This window comes from Mus musculus, chromosome 9 (assembly GCF_000001635.26).
Source record: "Mus musculus strain C57BL/6J chromosome 9, GRCm38.p6 C57BL/6J".
In the NCBI taxonomy this organism is placed as follows: domain Eukaryota; kingdom Metazoa; phylum Chordata; class Mammalia; order Rodentia; family Muridae; genus Mus; species Mus musculus.
Window position 1 is genome coordinate 110,908,088 of NC_000075.6, and position 17,834 is coordinate 110,925,921.

Genomic DNA, 17,834 nt, shown 5'->3' on the forward strand with positions numbered 1-17,834 from the left:
GGCAGAAGCAAGCCAGGCATAGGTGCAAGGTGTAGCTTCTCCCAGAGAGAAGAGAAATCACAAAGTCTGAACAAAGGGGAACTGAGCGACAAGGCTGTGTGAGGCCAGCTGCCTCCCTCAGCTCCCAGGTTTGAAACAACAGGTGGTGTGGATAGACACTCCCAGGTGGTATGGAGATAGAGATAGTCAAGCCTGTAGTGATCCTGGGGGAAGTTGCTGGTGATGGGGATGGACGGATCTTGTCCTATCTATTCACTGAGGTGGTGACATTTTCCCTTGCTCTGTCATCACAAAAGGATCTCATCTTCACAGGAGCAAGGGGCATTTCCTTTATCTCTAGGATCTGGTTGTTCTCTGCACCTGTATCCCCCGAGGCCACAGGGCAGCAGAGTTGGGGTTGGATACCTGGTCTGGAGAAAGCGCTGGATGTGTGTAGCCCTGAGTTCAGGTCTCTGTGGGAGCAAGGACCACTGGTGGGAAGACAGCAGTCCTGTCTCTGTCCCAGATCCTTGGCCTGTTGCTCCCAGGCCTGCCTTCTAGGACAAGGTCTTCCTGACTACAAAACTGCTGTGATCTTCTAAGGACAGGGTTGGAGGGAAGGAGATAAGAGAGCTACCAAGGGATGAAAGAGATGCCTTAGATGTCAGGAGCTGCTGTTTCATTCTGTCAAAGATCTTTAATACCCTTCTCAGATGCTCATGCTAAACCCAGTGTGGCTCACAGTGGCTTACGCTGTCTGCAGATCAAGATGTCAAACTCTTAGCTCCTTCCCTAGTACCATGTCTGCCTGTCTGTCACTGTGCTTCTCGCCGTGATGATAATGGACTTGACTTCTGAGATTGTAAGCCAGTCTCAAATACCTGTTTTCTTTTATAAGAGTTGCAGTGGTGATGGTGTCTCTCTACAGCAATAGAAACCCAAACTAGAACAGTGAAGAAGCAAGGGGTAGGAACTGTAGGGAGGCTGTTTTCCATTGGCCTTCAGTTTATGTATCTATTTTGAGTAGAGGCTCTGACTGCCCTTATTCCAGGTGATCACTATGACCGATATGATCAGTAACTTCAAAAGTTGCAGATTATCTTGGGAAGTGCATCTCTTCCATTTCCAGCCCCACTGGACACTGCTTCCTCACCGCATCTTACTAGAACAATTCTTTCTCTACGACTCCAGTTCTTACCCCACAACTCACCCCTCATCCTTCCTGCTAGCGCTTACCATGCTGTTGATACTGTGGGTTACCCCACAACACACCTACCATTTTGCAGCTCAGCTACTCCAACCACTTGGTAAATCAGCCTCAATTTGACAGCTGCCCTCAAGGCAGCCTGTGGGCTCCTGGAGAATCTGCATGGAGCCAGTTTTCAAGAACTTGGAGCATGGGCACATGTGACTCTGGGTTCAGGTGGGCACTGCTGGCATGGACTCACCGTGGGAAAGTTCTAGAAGCCCCACACCCTATGACCTCCCCCATTCTATGGAAATGTTTGGAGAATTAGGAAAGCTTCCTGGTCAGGAAGGGACCTTACAAAAGGACCTTCTAAAGTTTAGCCACGAACTGCAGCCTGCTTCATGTTGACTAACTCGGTGCTAAGCTGGCTCTCTGCTAAGAGAGAGGAAACACGTGGTATGTCATTCAGCAACTCAGCCTGATCTGAATGAGGGTATTATGGAGGCAGCTCTCATAAAACATAGTGCTGTGCTGTATGCAAACCTTCCACTCATTTGCCTAACAGATCGGCCTTGTGTCTCATCACGTGAATGCTGTTCCCATCCCTAGGGGCTGTTCCAGATGCTGTGTGGCCCACATTCAGTCTCAAAACCCTATGTGATAGGCTTCTCATGTCCCTGGTCTTCTCAATTTGTCTCTTTCCATACAAAGACCAGGTAGCTGCAACCTTCCCTTCATGTCCCTTCCAGAATTGTATTGCTCAATGTCTCCAGAAGCTGGCTATCACGTCCACTAGGCATATTAATTCAATTACTTTTGCACACAGGAAACAGAAGGAAGCATCTACGGCTCGTCTCCAGGGTATCAAGTTTTCCAGCAGCAACAGCTAGGACTGTTGAGATCCCTGTGAGGATAGCACATTGATGGGCCAGGATTGACATGGAGGCTAATTTACCCACCAGGGCTCTATTTACAGCTTAAATGAACCATTTATGTGTTAGGTACACAAACAGAGAGAAAGAGAGAGAGACAGAGACAGAGACAGAGAGACAGAGAAAGACAAAGAGACAGAGAAACAGAGAGTCAGAGAGAGGCAGAGACAGACAGAGAGAGACAGAGAAAGAGGCAGAGAAACAGAGAAAGAAAGAGATAGAGAGGGACACACACAGAAGGAGAGGCACAGAGAGAGAGAGATGGAGAGAAAGAGAGAGAGAGAGAATAGACAAATACAGGGAGAGACACAAAGACAGGGAGAGACACAGAGACACAGAGAGATATAGTGAGAGACAAAAGTAGAGACACAGAGACAGAAATGACAAAGAGAGCTACAAAGATGGAGTTTATTTGCAAACTAAAGTCTACATGTGAGAGAAAGCATATATATTTCTCTTTTTCAGTCTGTCTACCCCCCCCTCCCCTCCAGTAATGTAACGGTCTCTGGTTGTATCCATATTTCTTGCAAATAACAACATAAGTTTAAAATAATTATTACTTAAGTTCATGTGTATGAGTCTTTCGCCTGGATGTCTGTGTACCCTGTGCATGCCTGGTGCCCACAGATGTCAGAAGAGGGTCTTGGGTACCCTGGAACTAGAGTTACAAATGGTTGTGAGTCACCATGTCTGTGAACCAGGGTCCTCTGCAAGGACAGCAAGTGCTCCAAGCTGCTCAGCCATCTCTCCAGCTTCCCAAACAGTTTGTTGCAAACAGCATAATTTTGTCTTTGTGGCTACATAAAATTCCACTGTGTATCTATAACATATGTTCTTCATCCATGCATAGGTTAATGGAACACTAGTTTGCTTCCGTGACTTGGGTATGGGGAATAGTCTTGTAATGAATGCACGTCCAGGTATCTCTGTGGTGTGATGACTTAGAATCCTTCAGGTCTATACCCTGGAGTAGTATAATTGAGTTGTTTGTATGGTAATTCTGTTTTTTTAGGGTTGTTTTTTAAAAAGGAATTTTCATAATCATGTGGACCAATCTGCCTTCCCATGAGTAAGACTATGAGTATGGGCAACTGAATTTTCTTATAACTTTAGCAGTATTTAGACTAAAGATGAGGAACTTTTATTAAATTTTCAATTTTATAAAAAATTGAAACAGAATTATTCATGTATCCCAGGCTGATCTCCAGCTTTTTATGTAGTCAGCATGTCCTTAATGACTGACTCTGTTGTCCTCGTCTCCTGCATTCTGGGATTACAGGCATGTACCATGAAGCCTTGCTGAAGACGATAAATTTAAATGTGTTAAACTTTTGGAAGCATTTGAATCAAGGGATAGTAGCTTAGAGTCTAAACCTTACAGTCTTAAGAAGTAAAGCTGACATCTGAAACCCATTCATGTATGTGGGTAGTGTGTGTGTGTGTGTGTGTGTGTGTGTGTGTGTGTGTGTGTGATGTGTATAGGGCAGGTGTGTTGCCATGGCACATGTGTGGCTGTCAGAGGACAAGTTTCAGGAGCTAGTTCTTTCTTTCCTCTGTGGGTTCCAGGATTGAGCTCAGGTCATCAGGAACTCACAGCTAGTACCTTCTCTCACCCAGCCATGTTGCTAGCCCAAAGCTGACTCACAGGACCTTGAGTGGCCTAGACAGGATAAGTATATGGAAGAGAGAAAAGAGTGGGGTACCTAGATTTTAGCCTGAGTAACTGGGTGAGTAAAGCATTGTTTATGGAGATAAGGAGATGGTGACCAGGTCACTGGGAGTTGAGACTGGGAGTGGAAAGACTTCTGGAAAAACCTTTTTGGAGAAAGAGAGGGACAAACACAAAGATATCCCACGGTTATTCCAAGTGTAGGAATAAGTTTGCTATCCTCTTATAAGTCCTCAAATTGCCGTCATTGGAAGCTTGTTAACCTATTCAGTTATGTTCAACACTGTGCACACCACTGATGTGCCTTTCTTTTAAATTAATCCAGTGTAAACGAGAACATGGAAAATGAGTCAGAGGGACACATGGCATCAAACAGGGAGATGGGATTCCTTGATTTGGAACAGCAGTTGAACTCGCTGTTGCCTGACCCCCCGGCCCCCCGGCCCCCCAGACCCCCCGGCCCCCTGGCACCTGGCCCCCAACCCTCGACCCCCAACCCCCAACCCCTGCTGACATTCCTAACTAACATCATACTTTTTCTTTTCTGTGTGCTGAGGCAAAACTCCTGACAGATGCAGCTTCTGGGAGGGAAGGTTCTTTTCGGCTCATGGTCTAGAGGATAAGTCTCTCACAGAAGGTGTTGGGAGCGGCTTAGTCTGTAGTGGGGGGAACCTGTGGCATGGCTGTTCACATCTGGGCTGTGAGGGAGGTCAACCCTCAGGCTGGAATGAGGCATAAACTCTTTCCAGCACCATTCCCAAATAGCCCGCTTTGACCGCTATGCCACTAGCCCAAGGTTCCAAACCCTCCCCAAAGAGGCCTTGAAGCAGAGGACCAGGTGCTTCAAACACGAGCCCACGGGGAAGTTTCCCTTTCAGGCCCTAACAAGACCTAACGGCATTTTCTAGGGAGCTGGCGCAGATTCCCGACATGCGAAACTGTTCACATGCAACCCCCACACGGGAACTCTTCAGTTCAGACTCCACTGAAGATGTTTTAATTAATGGATTTTTCGAATCTACACACTCACCTGATACATGAATCTTAGTGTTTAATTAAAATACATTACCACCGAGCACAAATCATTGAAAATAGGAACACTTGGGCATTAATTAACTAGTACCATGCTTTGAAGTGAGGATTTGCTTCGAAGTTAGAACGGATACTGAATCTTGACTCTTTCACAAGTCAGTTTTACACCTGTGTCATGTTTCTGAGCTTCTGTTTTCTTGTTCATAAGAAAATGTAATAGGCTGGGCAGTGGTGGTACACGCCTTTAATCCCAGCACTTGGGAGACAGAGGCAGGTGGATTTCTGAGTTCAAGGCCAGCCTGGTCTACAGAGTGAGTTCCAGGCCAGTCAGGGCTATTCAGAGAAACCCTGACTCAATAAATAAATAAATAAATAAATAAATAAATAAATAAATAAATAAAAGATGTAATAGTTGGGACTGGAGAGATGGCTCAGTGATTAAGAGTACATACTGCTCTTGCTGAGGACCTGCGTTTAGTTCCCAGCATCCACAGAGGGATGCTCACATCCACCTGTAACTCCAGCTCCCAAAGATTTGACAGCCATCAAGGCCCCTGTATTCACATGCACACCCCCACACAGACACACATTCACACACACCCAAAGACACACATGCACACCCCCACACACAGACACACATGCACACACCCACACACAGACACACATGCATAAACCCACACAGACACACATGCACAGCCCCACAGACACACATGCACACCCTCACACAGACACACATGAACACCCCCATGCAGACACACATGCACACTCCCACACACAGACACATATACACACCCTACAGACACACTTTCACCCACACACAGATCCACATGCACTCCCACACAGATACACATACCACATACACATACCCCCGCAGACACACATGCATATCCCACAGGTACACATGCATACACACACCCACAGACGTAAATGTACAACCTACACAGCCACACATGCAGAGCCCACATAAATACACACTCACACTCCCCCCAACAGATACACATGCATGTCACACCCCCTGCCAGATAGACATGCACACCCCTTACAGATAACATACACACACCAACCACTCCCACACAGGTACACACACTTTTAAATGAAAGTAAATATATTTTAAAGTGTAGTAAGTGATAATAAAAATAATAATAATGATGATGATGCATGCATGCATATGTGGCCAGGGGAATTGCTTTTCTGTTCACCAACTGAATTACCCTTGTGTTTAAAGACTTATGGGTGTCATGTACAACAATCATGAATCTCTCTGCTCTCTTCCTTTGTGCAAAAACAAAACAAAAATAATTCCCAGACCCTGTTACCATTGCATTCTCAATGACAGAGACCTAAGCGTTAGAGTGACAGTGTCATTGCTAAGCCCAGCATCTGTGTGCTGGTGTGGCCTGACATCAGCTTGGTTGAGCTAACAGACTGGAAGTTAACCAGTGCAAACTGGAGATCCAGCTGAATCCGTGCAAGAAAGAGAGTGCTCATGGACTAGCAAACGACTGAATTTATTAAAATTATCTCCATATTTTATTGATAGACATGGTTTCTGAAGGCCGATTCAATTCAATAAATAATGATAATAATAATAATTAATAATAATACACAGAGAGACCGGTTCTTTGCAAGCCTTATGTATGGACTACTGGTGCTGCTGTTTCTGTAGACGGGCTCATTGCTCTTCTCATTAAAGGAAGAGATTTCACTTCACGTAGTTACTTTTCTTGGTTGAAATGGTGGAGCAGAAATACTATGCAGTGCTTAAAGTAAGACCAAGAAGATGGGAATCCCTTCTGATATGCACAGACTTTAAAAGATTTTAAAACGAGAGGGAAATGATATGAAAACAAACACGGTGTCTGAGGCCTTGATACAAGCTCACGGTTCAGAGGCGTTGGGAATCTTAGCCTGGCTTCCTTGCAGAGAGGAAGTAGCTGCCACGGGGCGGGGCACTGGGGAAGGATGTGCAAGCAGAGGGACTTGGGGTTTAACTGGCTTCTAATGGAGTGACCTCTGCGCCTCGGTCGGTTGCGGATGCGGGAAGCTCTGAGCTGACATTTGCTCGCTTCTCAGCCTCGTCTGGGTTGTTCCGCAGCCTCAGCTTTGTCTCCAGCCTCTGTTTCCATTCTTCTCTGAGTCTGGAAATAGAAACGCACACAGATGGGGCCCTCGTCGCTACAGCTGAGGCTCTGGGAAGCGTCCTCCCTGAAACCATTCAGTGTTCCGGTTTTAGGAGGGTACACGGAGGACTTGCAAATCAAATGTTATATGCATGTTTATTTACCAGAGAGTCACTTTCTGACTGAGGTTTTCCGTGTGTAAATATATATGTATGCATGTGTGTTTGGGGTCGGGGGTCTTGCGTGCGCAGGTGCACTCGGAGGCCAGAAATCAATGTCGGGTGTCTTACTTTCTAGTACCTTACCTTATTTTTAAATTTAAAAAATATGTATGAATATTTTGTCTGCATGCATGTCCGTGTCCCACGTGCATGCCTGGTGTCTCAGAGACCAAAAGAGGGAATTGGATCCCCTGGAACCAGAACTACAGACAGTTGTGAGCCACATGTGGGTGCTGGGAATTGAGCCCCCCAGAAGATCCCTCTCTTTCAGAGCCGGCTTTCCAGCCCCTACTTTATTTCTTGATACAAGGATCTTTCACTAAACTGGAGTTGGCCAATTCAGTGAGACTGGCTAACCAGAAGATTCTAGTGATCTTCCTGCCTGCCTTCCTCCCCAGCACAGGGGCTGTGGGCCGGCACTGCTGTACGTGAATTTTTTTTTCTTCCTCCTTCCCTTTCTCCCTCTTGCTCCGCTCCCCCCACCCCCTCCAGCCCGAGTGGCAAATGGTTTACCACTTCACCAGTTACCAAAAGTGAGCCATTTCCTCCTACGTCCGTTTTGTAGCCGCCTTTTTCCTTCTTCCTTCCTTCCTATCTCCCTCCTCCCCTCCCACCTTCTTCCTTTCCTTCCCTCTTTCCTTTTTTTAAACAGTTTAATGTTACCCAGACTTGCCTCTGAGCCATCTCCAGTGCATCCATTGTACAGCTTAAGACTTTTTTTTTTTTTTTTTTTTTTTTTTTTGTTTTGTTTTGTTTTTCGAGACAGGGTTTCTCTGTGTAGCCCTGGCTGTCCTGGAACTCACTCTGTAGACCAGGCTGGCCTTGAACTCAGAAATCCCCCTGCCTCTGCCTCCCAAGTGCTGGGATTAAAGGCATGCCCTGCTTAAGACTTATTTTTATTATTTCAAATAATCTGTGTACATCATTCCTGTGCACGAGGACGCGCGCGCGCGCGCGTGTGTGTGTGTGTGTGTGTGTGTGTGTAAATGCAGATACTCAAAGACACCAGAGGTGTTGGATCCCTGGAGCCAGAGTTACAGTTGTGAACATCCACATGGCAGCTAACAACAGTCTGTAATTCCAGTTCAGAGGCTCCAATACCTTCTCCTGGCCCCCAGGACTCTGCACGCACATGCTGCACAGGCATACAGGCATACAGGCAAGACATCACAAGAAACATAAACCTTTTTGAAATGTGTTAAGACAGACATGTGCTGCGTACTTTCTCAGGGCGCTCCTTCCTAGGCGGTGCTCCTCGGACTCTCTGTAGCACGCCTGCTTCCCGATCTCCCTCTCCCAGAACCGCTTGAGCTCATGGCAGCTGTTCCTGCAGAAGACCTCTCGACGGACATACTGATTGTTCATCCCCTGAAAAGACAAGGAGACATTGAAGCCCTTGCAAGCGTGAGCCTTGGATTCTGCAGGATACAGGATCCATTTGAATACAGTTTTCTTATGACCCTGGCCAGCCACAAAGCCGGAGGCACCTGGCCTCCTGAGAACATCCCTTGTCAACACATGGTAAGAACTGAAGACAGATGGTTCAAGCATGGAGAGTGGAGTGAACCTGGACAGGAGTGCCGTGAACACCCGCCTGGAGGAAAATTCTGTCATTCTCCTTTACTGGAAGGGGAACCACTCCTTAGCAGTAAGCTCAGGTGTGTGCACTGTGGGTTTGGGACACCCACGTGAACTAGGCAGTGACTCACTGAGCGGTGACAGAAACCACTTGTATCATCTCAAATGATAACCTGACAAGCTCCGAACTTCTGAAAGGTTTGAGCCTTCTGCTCAAGGGATGTGTGACACGGAGTGATCACAGGGTTTGATACAACAAACACCTAGCTGTTTTCGGTCTGTATGCACACACATGGGCACCCCATTCATGCTAGATGGCCCTCATTTTCACTTTAAGGAAAAAAAAGAGAGAAAGAGACAGGGTCTCTGGGCTGGTGAGATGGCTCAGGGGTTAAGAGCACCGACTGCTCTTCCAAAGGTCCTGAGTTCAAATCCCAGCAACCACATGGTGGCTCACAACCATCTGTAATGAGATCTGACGCCCTCTTCTGGTGTGTCTAAGACAGCTACAGTATACTTACATATGGTAAATAAATAAATATTAAAAAAAGAGAGAGAGACAGGGTCTCACTGTGTGGCTCTGGGTGGCCTGGAATTTACTGTGTAGCTCATGCTGTCCTCAAATTCATAAAGATCCACTCAATTTTGTCTCTGCAATGCTAGGGGGGAGAGAAAGAGAGATGAGAGAGAGACAGAGAGAGACAGAGAGAGAGAGAGAATGGGGAGTGTGTTCAAAGCTAGTCTGGGTTACATGAAGAGTACCAGTCCAGTTAGGGCTGCATGAAAAGACCCTATCTGAACTAAGAAAGGTCAGCACCTGCTCCAAAGAGGCGTGCACAGGAGACGCCAATCTGGAGGGAAAGTCGTGGCTCAAGGGACGTAAGAAGGTCTGCCCATATGTGTGTGAATGAAATCAATGATGCCCAGACCATCTCTGCAAGGCATGCTGGGGCGTAGACTACAGGTGAGAGTGGGTCTGGGGGAGTGGCGACCAAGCTGCCTAAGGTAGCCTGGGATCTACTGTGGCCAGAGTAGGAGAGACGGACGGATGGACGGATGGATGGATGGATGGACGGACGGATGCTGCAGTGTGCACTGATTCTCAAATGATCCAGAGAGTGGTCAGCCCCAGGGGTATCAATGAAGACCCCCCTGCTGTGCCTTGGGCCTGTGTACCCCTGGGGAAAGCCAGAGGGGAGAACCTGGAGAGCAAGGCCAGCAGTACTGATGGAGATGAGGGTGTGACAACTGAGTGCTGATGTCACAGCAGGGAGTGTTGAAGGGCCACCAGGACTCCTAAAAATCTGGCCCATAATTCTGTCATGGTCAGTGGCCATGAGAGTTGGGTGGGGTCTAAGGAGAGCTTGAAAACAGACGTTCTTTCCAGACCTCTGTCTTCACTGAGCCCATGTCCCCGGCTTGTTAGAACAATTCTCTGAGGGCTGAAAAAATGGCTCAGTTGTCAAGAACTGTTCTTCCAGAGGATCCCATCCCATTTCCCAGCACGCATGCTGGGCAGCTCACAACTGCCTGTAACTCCAGCTCCATCCTCTTCTGGTCCCCAAATACATCCGCACTCAAGTGCACACAAACATTCCCTCCCACAGACACCAATTAAAAACTTTAAAAAAATCTTGCCAGCAGGTGGTTGTTGCACACCTTTAATCCCAGCACTTGGGAGGCAGAGGCAGGGGGATTTCTGAGTTTGAGACCAGCCTGGTCTACAAAGTCAGTTCCAGGATAGCCAGGGCTATACAAAGAAAACCTGTCTCAGAAAACAAACAAACAAACAAACAAACAAAGTTTTGAATACATTTACAAGCTGAATATCTTATCCAACATGCTTGAGACCAGAAATAGTTAAAGATTTTTTTAAATACTTACATACGCATAATAGAATGTTTTCCCCACTTTAAACATGAAACTCATTTGTGTTTGGTGCACGCCCCACACACATGGCAGGGATGCAGTTTTAGACATCGTTTTTAGAGAATTTCATGCATGAAACAGCTTCACGATGTGGGATCTTCCACTGTGGCAGTGTGTCAGCACTCAAAAAGATCCAAAGTTTGATTTTTATTTATTTATTTTTTTTAGTATAGAATACAGTTTATTTAGGGTGGGGAGGGGAGTAGCAGGGGCAGAGAAAGGCAGAGAAAAGGAGAGAATAGAGAAGTAGAGGCTGGCTGTGACTACGTGGGGTGGGAGTGGAGGAATGGAGAGAGAGGGAGGGAGCAAGGGGGCAAGAGGCAAGGGGAAGAAGCAGGAGTAAGAGCTGAAAAAAAATTATTTTAAAAGACAGAGTCTATGGCCCAGGCTAAGCTGGAACTCCCTACATAGCTGAGAGTAACCTTGAACTTCTGATTCTCTCCTTCCTACCTCTTGGGTATTAGGATTACAGATATGCACTGCAATCCTGACTTGGGTTTGTTTTGTTTTGTTTTGTTTTGTTTTGTTTTGTTTTGTGATAAACATCTTACTATATTGCCTTGGCTAGTCTCGAACTTCTGGACCCACTCAGCATTCCTAGGGTTAGGACGAGAGATAGCCTCAGACCTCAGACTTTCTGACTGTTCTCTGGTGGGGGATCATCAAAGCTGGGGGAATATAACTGACATCTCAGGATAGAGTCCATTTTCTTTGTTTGTACACAGTGCTGTCTGGTTTCCTGGGTCTGTGACTGACTCTCATTATGCCTGGTCTGCTCACCGCCATGTAATGCTTTGGTGGCAGGGCAACCACTGTTTCTAGGTTAAGCAATGTCACCCAACAGCCTACACCCAGAGGAGCATCAGGGAAGCCCTTTCGTCCCTCTGTCCTTGAAAGGCTGTCACATACCCAGAGGTATTCCATATGTGTATGAAGAAATAGAAAAACCCCAGGCAGTGGGATGGCTCAGAGTATAAAGCACTTGCCACCAGTCCTGAGTTGGATTCCTTAGCCCAGCATGGCAGAAAGGGAGAACTGACTCCCTCCTGCCTGTTGTCTTCTGCTTTCAGGGTCATGCTGGGGTGTGTGCCACACCCCTGAAAATCATTTTTACTAGTGCACTCTATTTTCATCTCCCTCAACTCCTTAATCTGTTTTCGTTGTCAGTGTCACTAGGCCCACAACTAGAGCAGTTGCTGTCGGTAACTTTGAAGCTTCAAGAAAACCAGGGGTGGGTGGGAGAGATGGCTCCACCTCTCAGAGCAGTGGCTGCTCTTGCAGAGGACCTGAGCTCAGTTCCCAGCACCAACAGGGTGGCTCACAACCATTGGGAACTCCAGTTCCAGAGGGTCTGATGCTCTCTTCTGACCTCAGAGGCACCGGGCACACATGTGGCGAACAAACATGCCAGCAAAACATTCATAATAAGTAAAATAAATACATTTTTTAAGAAAAGAAAAAGAATCAATTACAACTTTAGAAACACACTTTCAGCACAATATGAAAACGAGAGCAAAGACAAGTGAAAATATCTAATACTCCCATCTGCCTCATCCCAACAGCTGTGCTGGGATGACACAGGGTCCCCATCCTGCACTGACTTGGGCTCTAGCGGAGTGGGCAGGGGATTCTTATCACAGACATAGACACCTCTTGTGTCAGCTGTTGGGATGGGAGTTTAGACAAAGTGGGTCCTCATCTGGTCCGAGGGCTTGTAGGTGCTTCTGGGAGTGGGGCATGTGTATTGGCTGACAGGCAGAAATAACCTGGAAGGGAAGTGGTCTCCTCAGAGTCTCTGCTGAGCCACAGCCGCATCTACAGAAGCGGGATGGAGTTTGCTGGTTGGTCTTGGCTGCTTTGTAGTGTTGTGAGAATGTGCTGTGTCCTTGTTTATAATTTTGGTGGGGTAGCCGAATGTAATTGTTAAGATTTATCAACCTGTATACTAAAGTGGATGGATTTTATTACACTCAAGTTAAGGCTCTATAAAGGTGGAGAAATGTTTCTTATGTCTTTGGTGTAGAGACTCACTCCTGCCCCACTGCCTTCACCCACAGGGATGGGAGGGGTGCTCCGGGGTTAGCATCTCAGTGCATTCTGTCACACAGGCATGTGTTTCCTGTGTTTGTGTTTTAGTTTCCTCGATTTTACAAAGAGACCAACCGTTTCTCTTTGCAGAAGGGTGAGGTGGAGTCTTGAATTAATCGGAAGGCTCTTTGGGAGCACCAGGGACTGTTCTAGAGAAATAAATGATCCCCCTGTGTCTGTTCGCCGAGGACACCACGGGCCAGACTGTGCCCGCCATCAATTCTGCTCACTCTCCGGCTGGCTCCCAGTCACCATGGCGCCACTCCCCCGGATTAATCAATGCTTAAACCATAGCATGAATTCAGTTACACAAAACTTGAACCGATCACATCTGTGAGGCATCCATTCTGAATGAGGAGCCGACACATGCTCTGGGAGTCAAATGAAAGAAGAGAACGTTTGTCCCCTGTGAGTCCGATGCCATGCCAACAGCTCAGTCCCTCAAGTCTCATATTACCTAGAGCATTAAGACCAAATGTAGGAATCTGAGAGGGTTTTTTTGTTTTTTTGTTTTTTAAGAGTTTTGGCTTGTACTGGTCATTCTTATGACTCTTGGCTGGAGTGCCTCATTGTTAACACAGTGGACCATGTGTACCAAGAGCGAGCTTCCTGCATGGCCAGTTTCTCCTAAGAGCAACTTTTTAACAAGATTACTTTTCAATTTTCTAAAAATGTTTAGCCACTCTCCAGATTCTCATTGTTATTACTATTATTATTTTGTAAAGATTTATTTTATTTTGTGTGTGTGAGTGTTTACCTGCATATTTGTATGTACACCACATAAAGCTCAAGGAGGCCAGAAGAGAGGGTAGATATCCTGGAATTGGAGTTTCAGGCAGTTGTAAGTCACCCAGTGCAGGTGCTGGGGATTGAACCCAGGTCCTGCAGAAAGTGCTCTTAACCTCCTCATCTTCCTTCTTGCACTGTGTATCAGTGTGTGCATGTGTGGTGTATTTGTGTGTATTGTGTCTGTATATGTGTGTGTGGTGTGTACAGGTATGTATGTGTGTCTCTGTATGTATTGTGTCTGTCTGTGTGTGTGTGGTGTATACAGGTATGTGTGTGGTGTCTGTGTATGTATGTATGTGTGTGTGGTATCTGTGTGTTTGTGTATGTCTATGTATGTGTGTGATGTGTGTGTGCCTGTGTCTGTGTGTATGCTATGTGTGATATCTGTGCATATATGTGTGGGTGTGTGTCTGTCTGTGTGTGTGTCTGTGTCTATGTATGTGGGTGTGTGTGGTGTGTGTGTGTGGTGTTCTTGTGTGTGTATATAAGTGTATGCTGTGTGTATATGTGTGTGCTGTGTGTGGTGTCTGTGTGTATATGTTTGGTGTAAGTATGTGTCTGTGTCTACGTATGGTGTGTCTGTGTGGTGTGTGTGTGCATGTATGTGTGGTATGTGTGTGTATATGTATGGTGTCTGTGTGTGTGTATATGTGTGGTGTGTGTCTGTGTGTGTGTATATGTGTGGTGTGTGTCTGTGTGTAAGTGTGTGGTGTGTTTTTGTCTGTGTCTATGTGTGGTGTGTCTGTGTGTGTGGTGTGTGTCTGTGTGTGTGTGGTGTGTGTGTCTGTGTATATGTGATGCATCCATACTTACAAAGGCCAGAAAGTGTAGAGTCCAACTTGTTGGTTTGGAGCAGGTTCCCTCCCTGTACCAGGAGCTCATGTTTTGACTACGCTGTCAGTCAGCAAGCTCCAGTTTCCGTTACAGTGCATGGAATCACACTGGTCTTTATATATCAGTGTTGGAAGTGGAAATCCAATTCTCATACTTGAGCAACAAGATGTCTGCACCATCTTTTCATCCCTCGGATTTTTCTTTATAGTCGTGGCTTGTACTGAGTAGACAGGTTCCTGTCTCTGACAAAAACGGAGGACAGAAACCCCACTCTTCTCCAAAGAAGCATGCTGATAAAAAGTGGACACAAACCATGAACTGCCGTGTGACAGTCTGAACTGCACATAGCCGGATGAGGCTTTCGGGTAAAGACTAGAATTGCAAGATTACTAACACTGTTAAACTCTTTGTTTTCTGCAGTCCTTGGTTTAGACTCAAGACTCTGAAACCTAGAAACTGAGCTCAAGGCTTCCGAGGCTTTGACATCGAAACACCTGATCTCCAGTAGGGGGCGCTGCAGCCTAGCAGGGCGGAGCTGACTCTTCTGGCCAGTTTTTTCTCCTGATGGTCCCAGTAAAACTCATGTCAGGCTCAGATTTTAGACTAAGGGACTGGAAAGGGGGAATTCTGAGAATTAGAGCTAAAGAATTAGAGGGGTTAAAGAGTGAAGCCCAGGAAAATATATTTGAACAAATAAAAGCTAAACTCTCCCAAGTTGGACAAACAAAAACAAAACAAAAACCCTCCATAAATCCTCAATCTTTAGCTTCAAGAAATTGAATCCAAAGGAACCCATATCCAGACCCGGTGCTCAGCGTGGAAAAGGCCAGAGTGCTGAAAGCAGCTGACTCTTCAGTACACATGGACAAACCCTGGCAGAGCTGGGCAAGAAAACAGACACACCTGGGTGTGATAATGACTTTTCTCCTCTCTGGATAAAAAAGAAACCCGTAGCGAGCGTCCAGAGGAAATCATGGATATAAAAAAATGTGAGTGTCACCTGGCTAGATCGAAGCTTTTCAAGTATATATAGATTAAACCACTCAAATGTTTCCTGGAGGGGCCAGGAATTGTAGCCTAGTGGGTGGGATGCCTGCCTAGCGTTCTGGGACCTCTAGGCTCAATTCTCAGCAAGGAATAAGGCTGGGTACCTTGGTCCATGCTGTAATTCCAGCACTCAGGAGATCAGAAGTTCAAGGCCATCTTCAACTACATAACAAGCTCAGAGCTAGCCTAAGCTACAAGACACTTTGCCTTTAACAGAGGGGGTAGTGGCAGGGGGGCAGGTGGCTCTTTCAAGCCTAAAGAGCTGAGTGCAGGGGTTCCACGTGGTGGGAGAACAGAACTGACTTCCGGAAGTTGTTACAATGTACACTATGACATGACCGTCTTCCCCAGTAAATTAATTAATTAAACGTAATTTATAAATTCCCAGAACTAGTCAATGAATTTAGCAAGGATGTAGGGCATATAAATGATTCCAAACCAACCCATGCTAACAATGAACAATCTGAAACTAAAGTTCAAATCTCAATAGCATTAGCAATATATCCCCCCTCCCCGCATAAAACACTGAGATATCCAATAGAACACATGTATGTTTGCTAAAGGCTGATGAGTGGGATACTAGAAACCTTCTTCAGAATGAGAGCTATACAAGGTTTGTGACTCAATATAGTAAATATGTCAGTCTTCCCAAACAAATGTATACACGTACTATGACGTCAAATAAAGATCCAGGGTAGATTTTAAAAACAGATAGAGATGAGCTGATACTGAATTTATCTGCCAAAGGTAAAGGAGCCAGGGCAACCAGAGAACTTTTGGGAAGGAAGAATGAAGTTGGAGGAACACCTGACTTACTCTCAAGCTACATGGTGGGGACAGGTGGCACTGATAACTAATGTTCTAAGACAGGGCACAAAGTGGGCCTGCAGCCGCCCGACAGCAGCCAGCCACCCAACAGGGAAAGGATTATGTCTCAATAAGTAGTATTAGAATAATCAAACATTGGAGCTAGAGAGATGGCTCAGCGGTTAAGAGTACCGACTGCTCTTCCAGAGGTCCTGAGTTTGATTCCCAGCAACCACATGGTGGCTCACAACCATCTGTAATGGGATCTGACATCATGCTGGGTCTGAAGACAGTGACAAGGTACTCATATAAATAAAATAAATGAATCTTTTAAAAAAAAATCAAACATCGGGCATGGCAGTGGTGGTGCATGTCTCTAATTCCAGCACTTGGATTTCTGAGTTCAAGGCCAACCTGGTCTACAAAGTGAGTTCCAGGACAGCCAGGACTACACAGAGAAACCCTGTCTTGAAAAACAAAAACAAAAACAAAAACAAAAACAAAAACAAGCAAACAAAAAATCAAACATCAGGCTGGAGAGATAGCTCAGTGGTTAAGAGTACCAACTGCTCTTCCAGAGGTCCTGAGTTCAAATCCCAGCAACCACATGGTGGTTCACAACCATCTGTAATGGGATCTGATGCTCTCTTCTGGAGTGTCTGAAGACAGTGACAGTGTACTCATATAACTAATAAAATAAATCTTTAAAAAAAATCAAACATCAATATAAGAAGAAAAATAGACCTCAATATAAATCCTATCCTGCCCCCAAATTAACCTGAAGCAGATTATCTATTGAAATATAACTTTTAAGACAAAAATATAGGGAAGGGTTTTTTTCTCTCTTTTTTTCCCCCCCTCATAGTTTGGGTTTTGACAGGGATCTGAGACATAACACCAAAAATACCACCCACAAAAGAAAAAAAAAAAAAAAAACTGCTCACCAAAGTGAAAACCTTTCGCTGTGTAACGGACACTAAGAGAAGGAAAGGGCGTGCTAGAAATGGAGAAAATATTTGCAAATTGAACACCCGACAAAAACCTTTCATCTATATAAAGAATTTTTTTTTTTTTGAGACAGGGTTTATGTAGCCCTGGCTTCCGGGTCTCACTATGTAGACCAAGCTGGCCTCAAACTCACAGAGCTCTGCCTGCCTCTGTCTCCTGAGTGCTGGGGTTAGAGGTATGGAGGAACAATGTTATCTTGTATTGTAATATCCAAAATAAATTCAAGACAACCCAGTACCTTCCCCCTTCAAAAGGACTTTCCAAACTGTACTAGCAGGCCAATTATAGAGTCAGATTTTTAAAAAGCTGGCTGACTAAACAAATATAAAAACATAGTTTTAACGGTCAAAATTACTAAGCTTCCAAAACAAGATTAGCAATTCCCCTGCCCTGCCTCTCACTAAAAACCTCAAGGACAGACAAAATGAGAGTCACCCTATACAAATCAACCAATGTCTAAAAAGGTTATTGGCTACACCAATTAAAATAAGCCAAACTACCCTGGTGCCTATATCCGACCCTTATAAAGGTATAAAAAGTGTGTTCTTTCTTTGTTCTGGATCTCCCCCCCCCCCCCGTCCTGCGTGCTGAGAGAGGGTTCCCCAACATGTT

At 45.7% G+C, this 17,834-nt stretch overlaps 1 protein-coding gene across 1 annotated transcript; it reads right to left on the bottom strand.

The window, feature by feature from the left end:
- Positions 1 to 6,288: 6,288 nt before the first annotated feature.
- Fam240a (family with sequence similarity 240 member A) lies at positions 6,289 to 8,811 on the bottom strand. The gene is made up of 3 exons (NM_001195437.2): positions 8,710 to 8,811; positions 8,365 to 8,510; positions 6,289 to 6,939 (listed from the first exon to the last, which is right to left on the bottom strand). The coding sequence occupies exons 2-3, from the start codon at positions 8,505 to 8,507 to the stop codon at positions 6,789 to 6,791; spliced, it is 294 nt and encodes a 97-aa protein (NP_001182366.1). The 5' UTR covers positions 8,508 to 8,510; positions 8,710 to 8,811; the 3' UTR covers positions 6,289 to 6,788.
- Between the last annotated feature and the right edge of the window lie 9,023 nt (positions 8,812 to 17,834).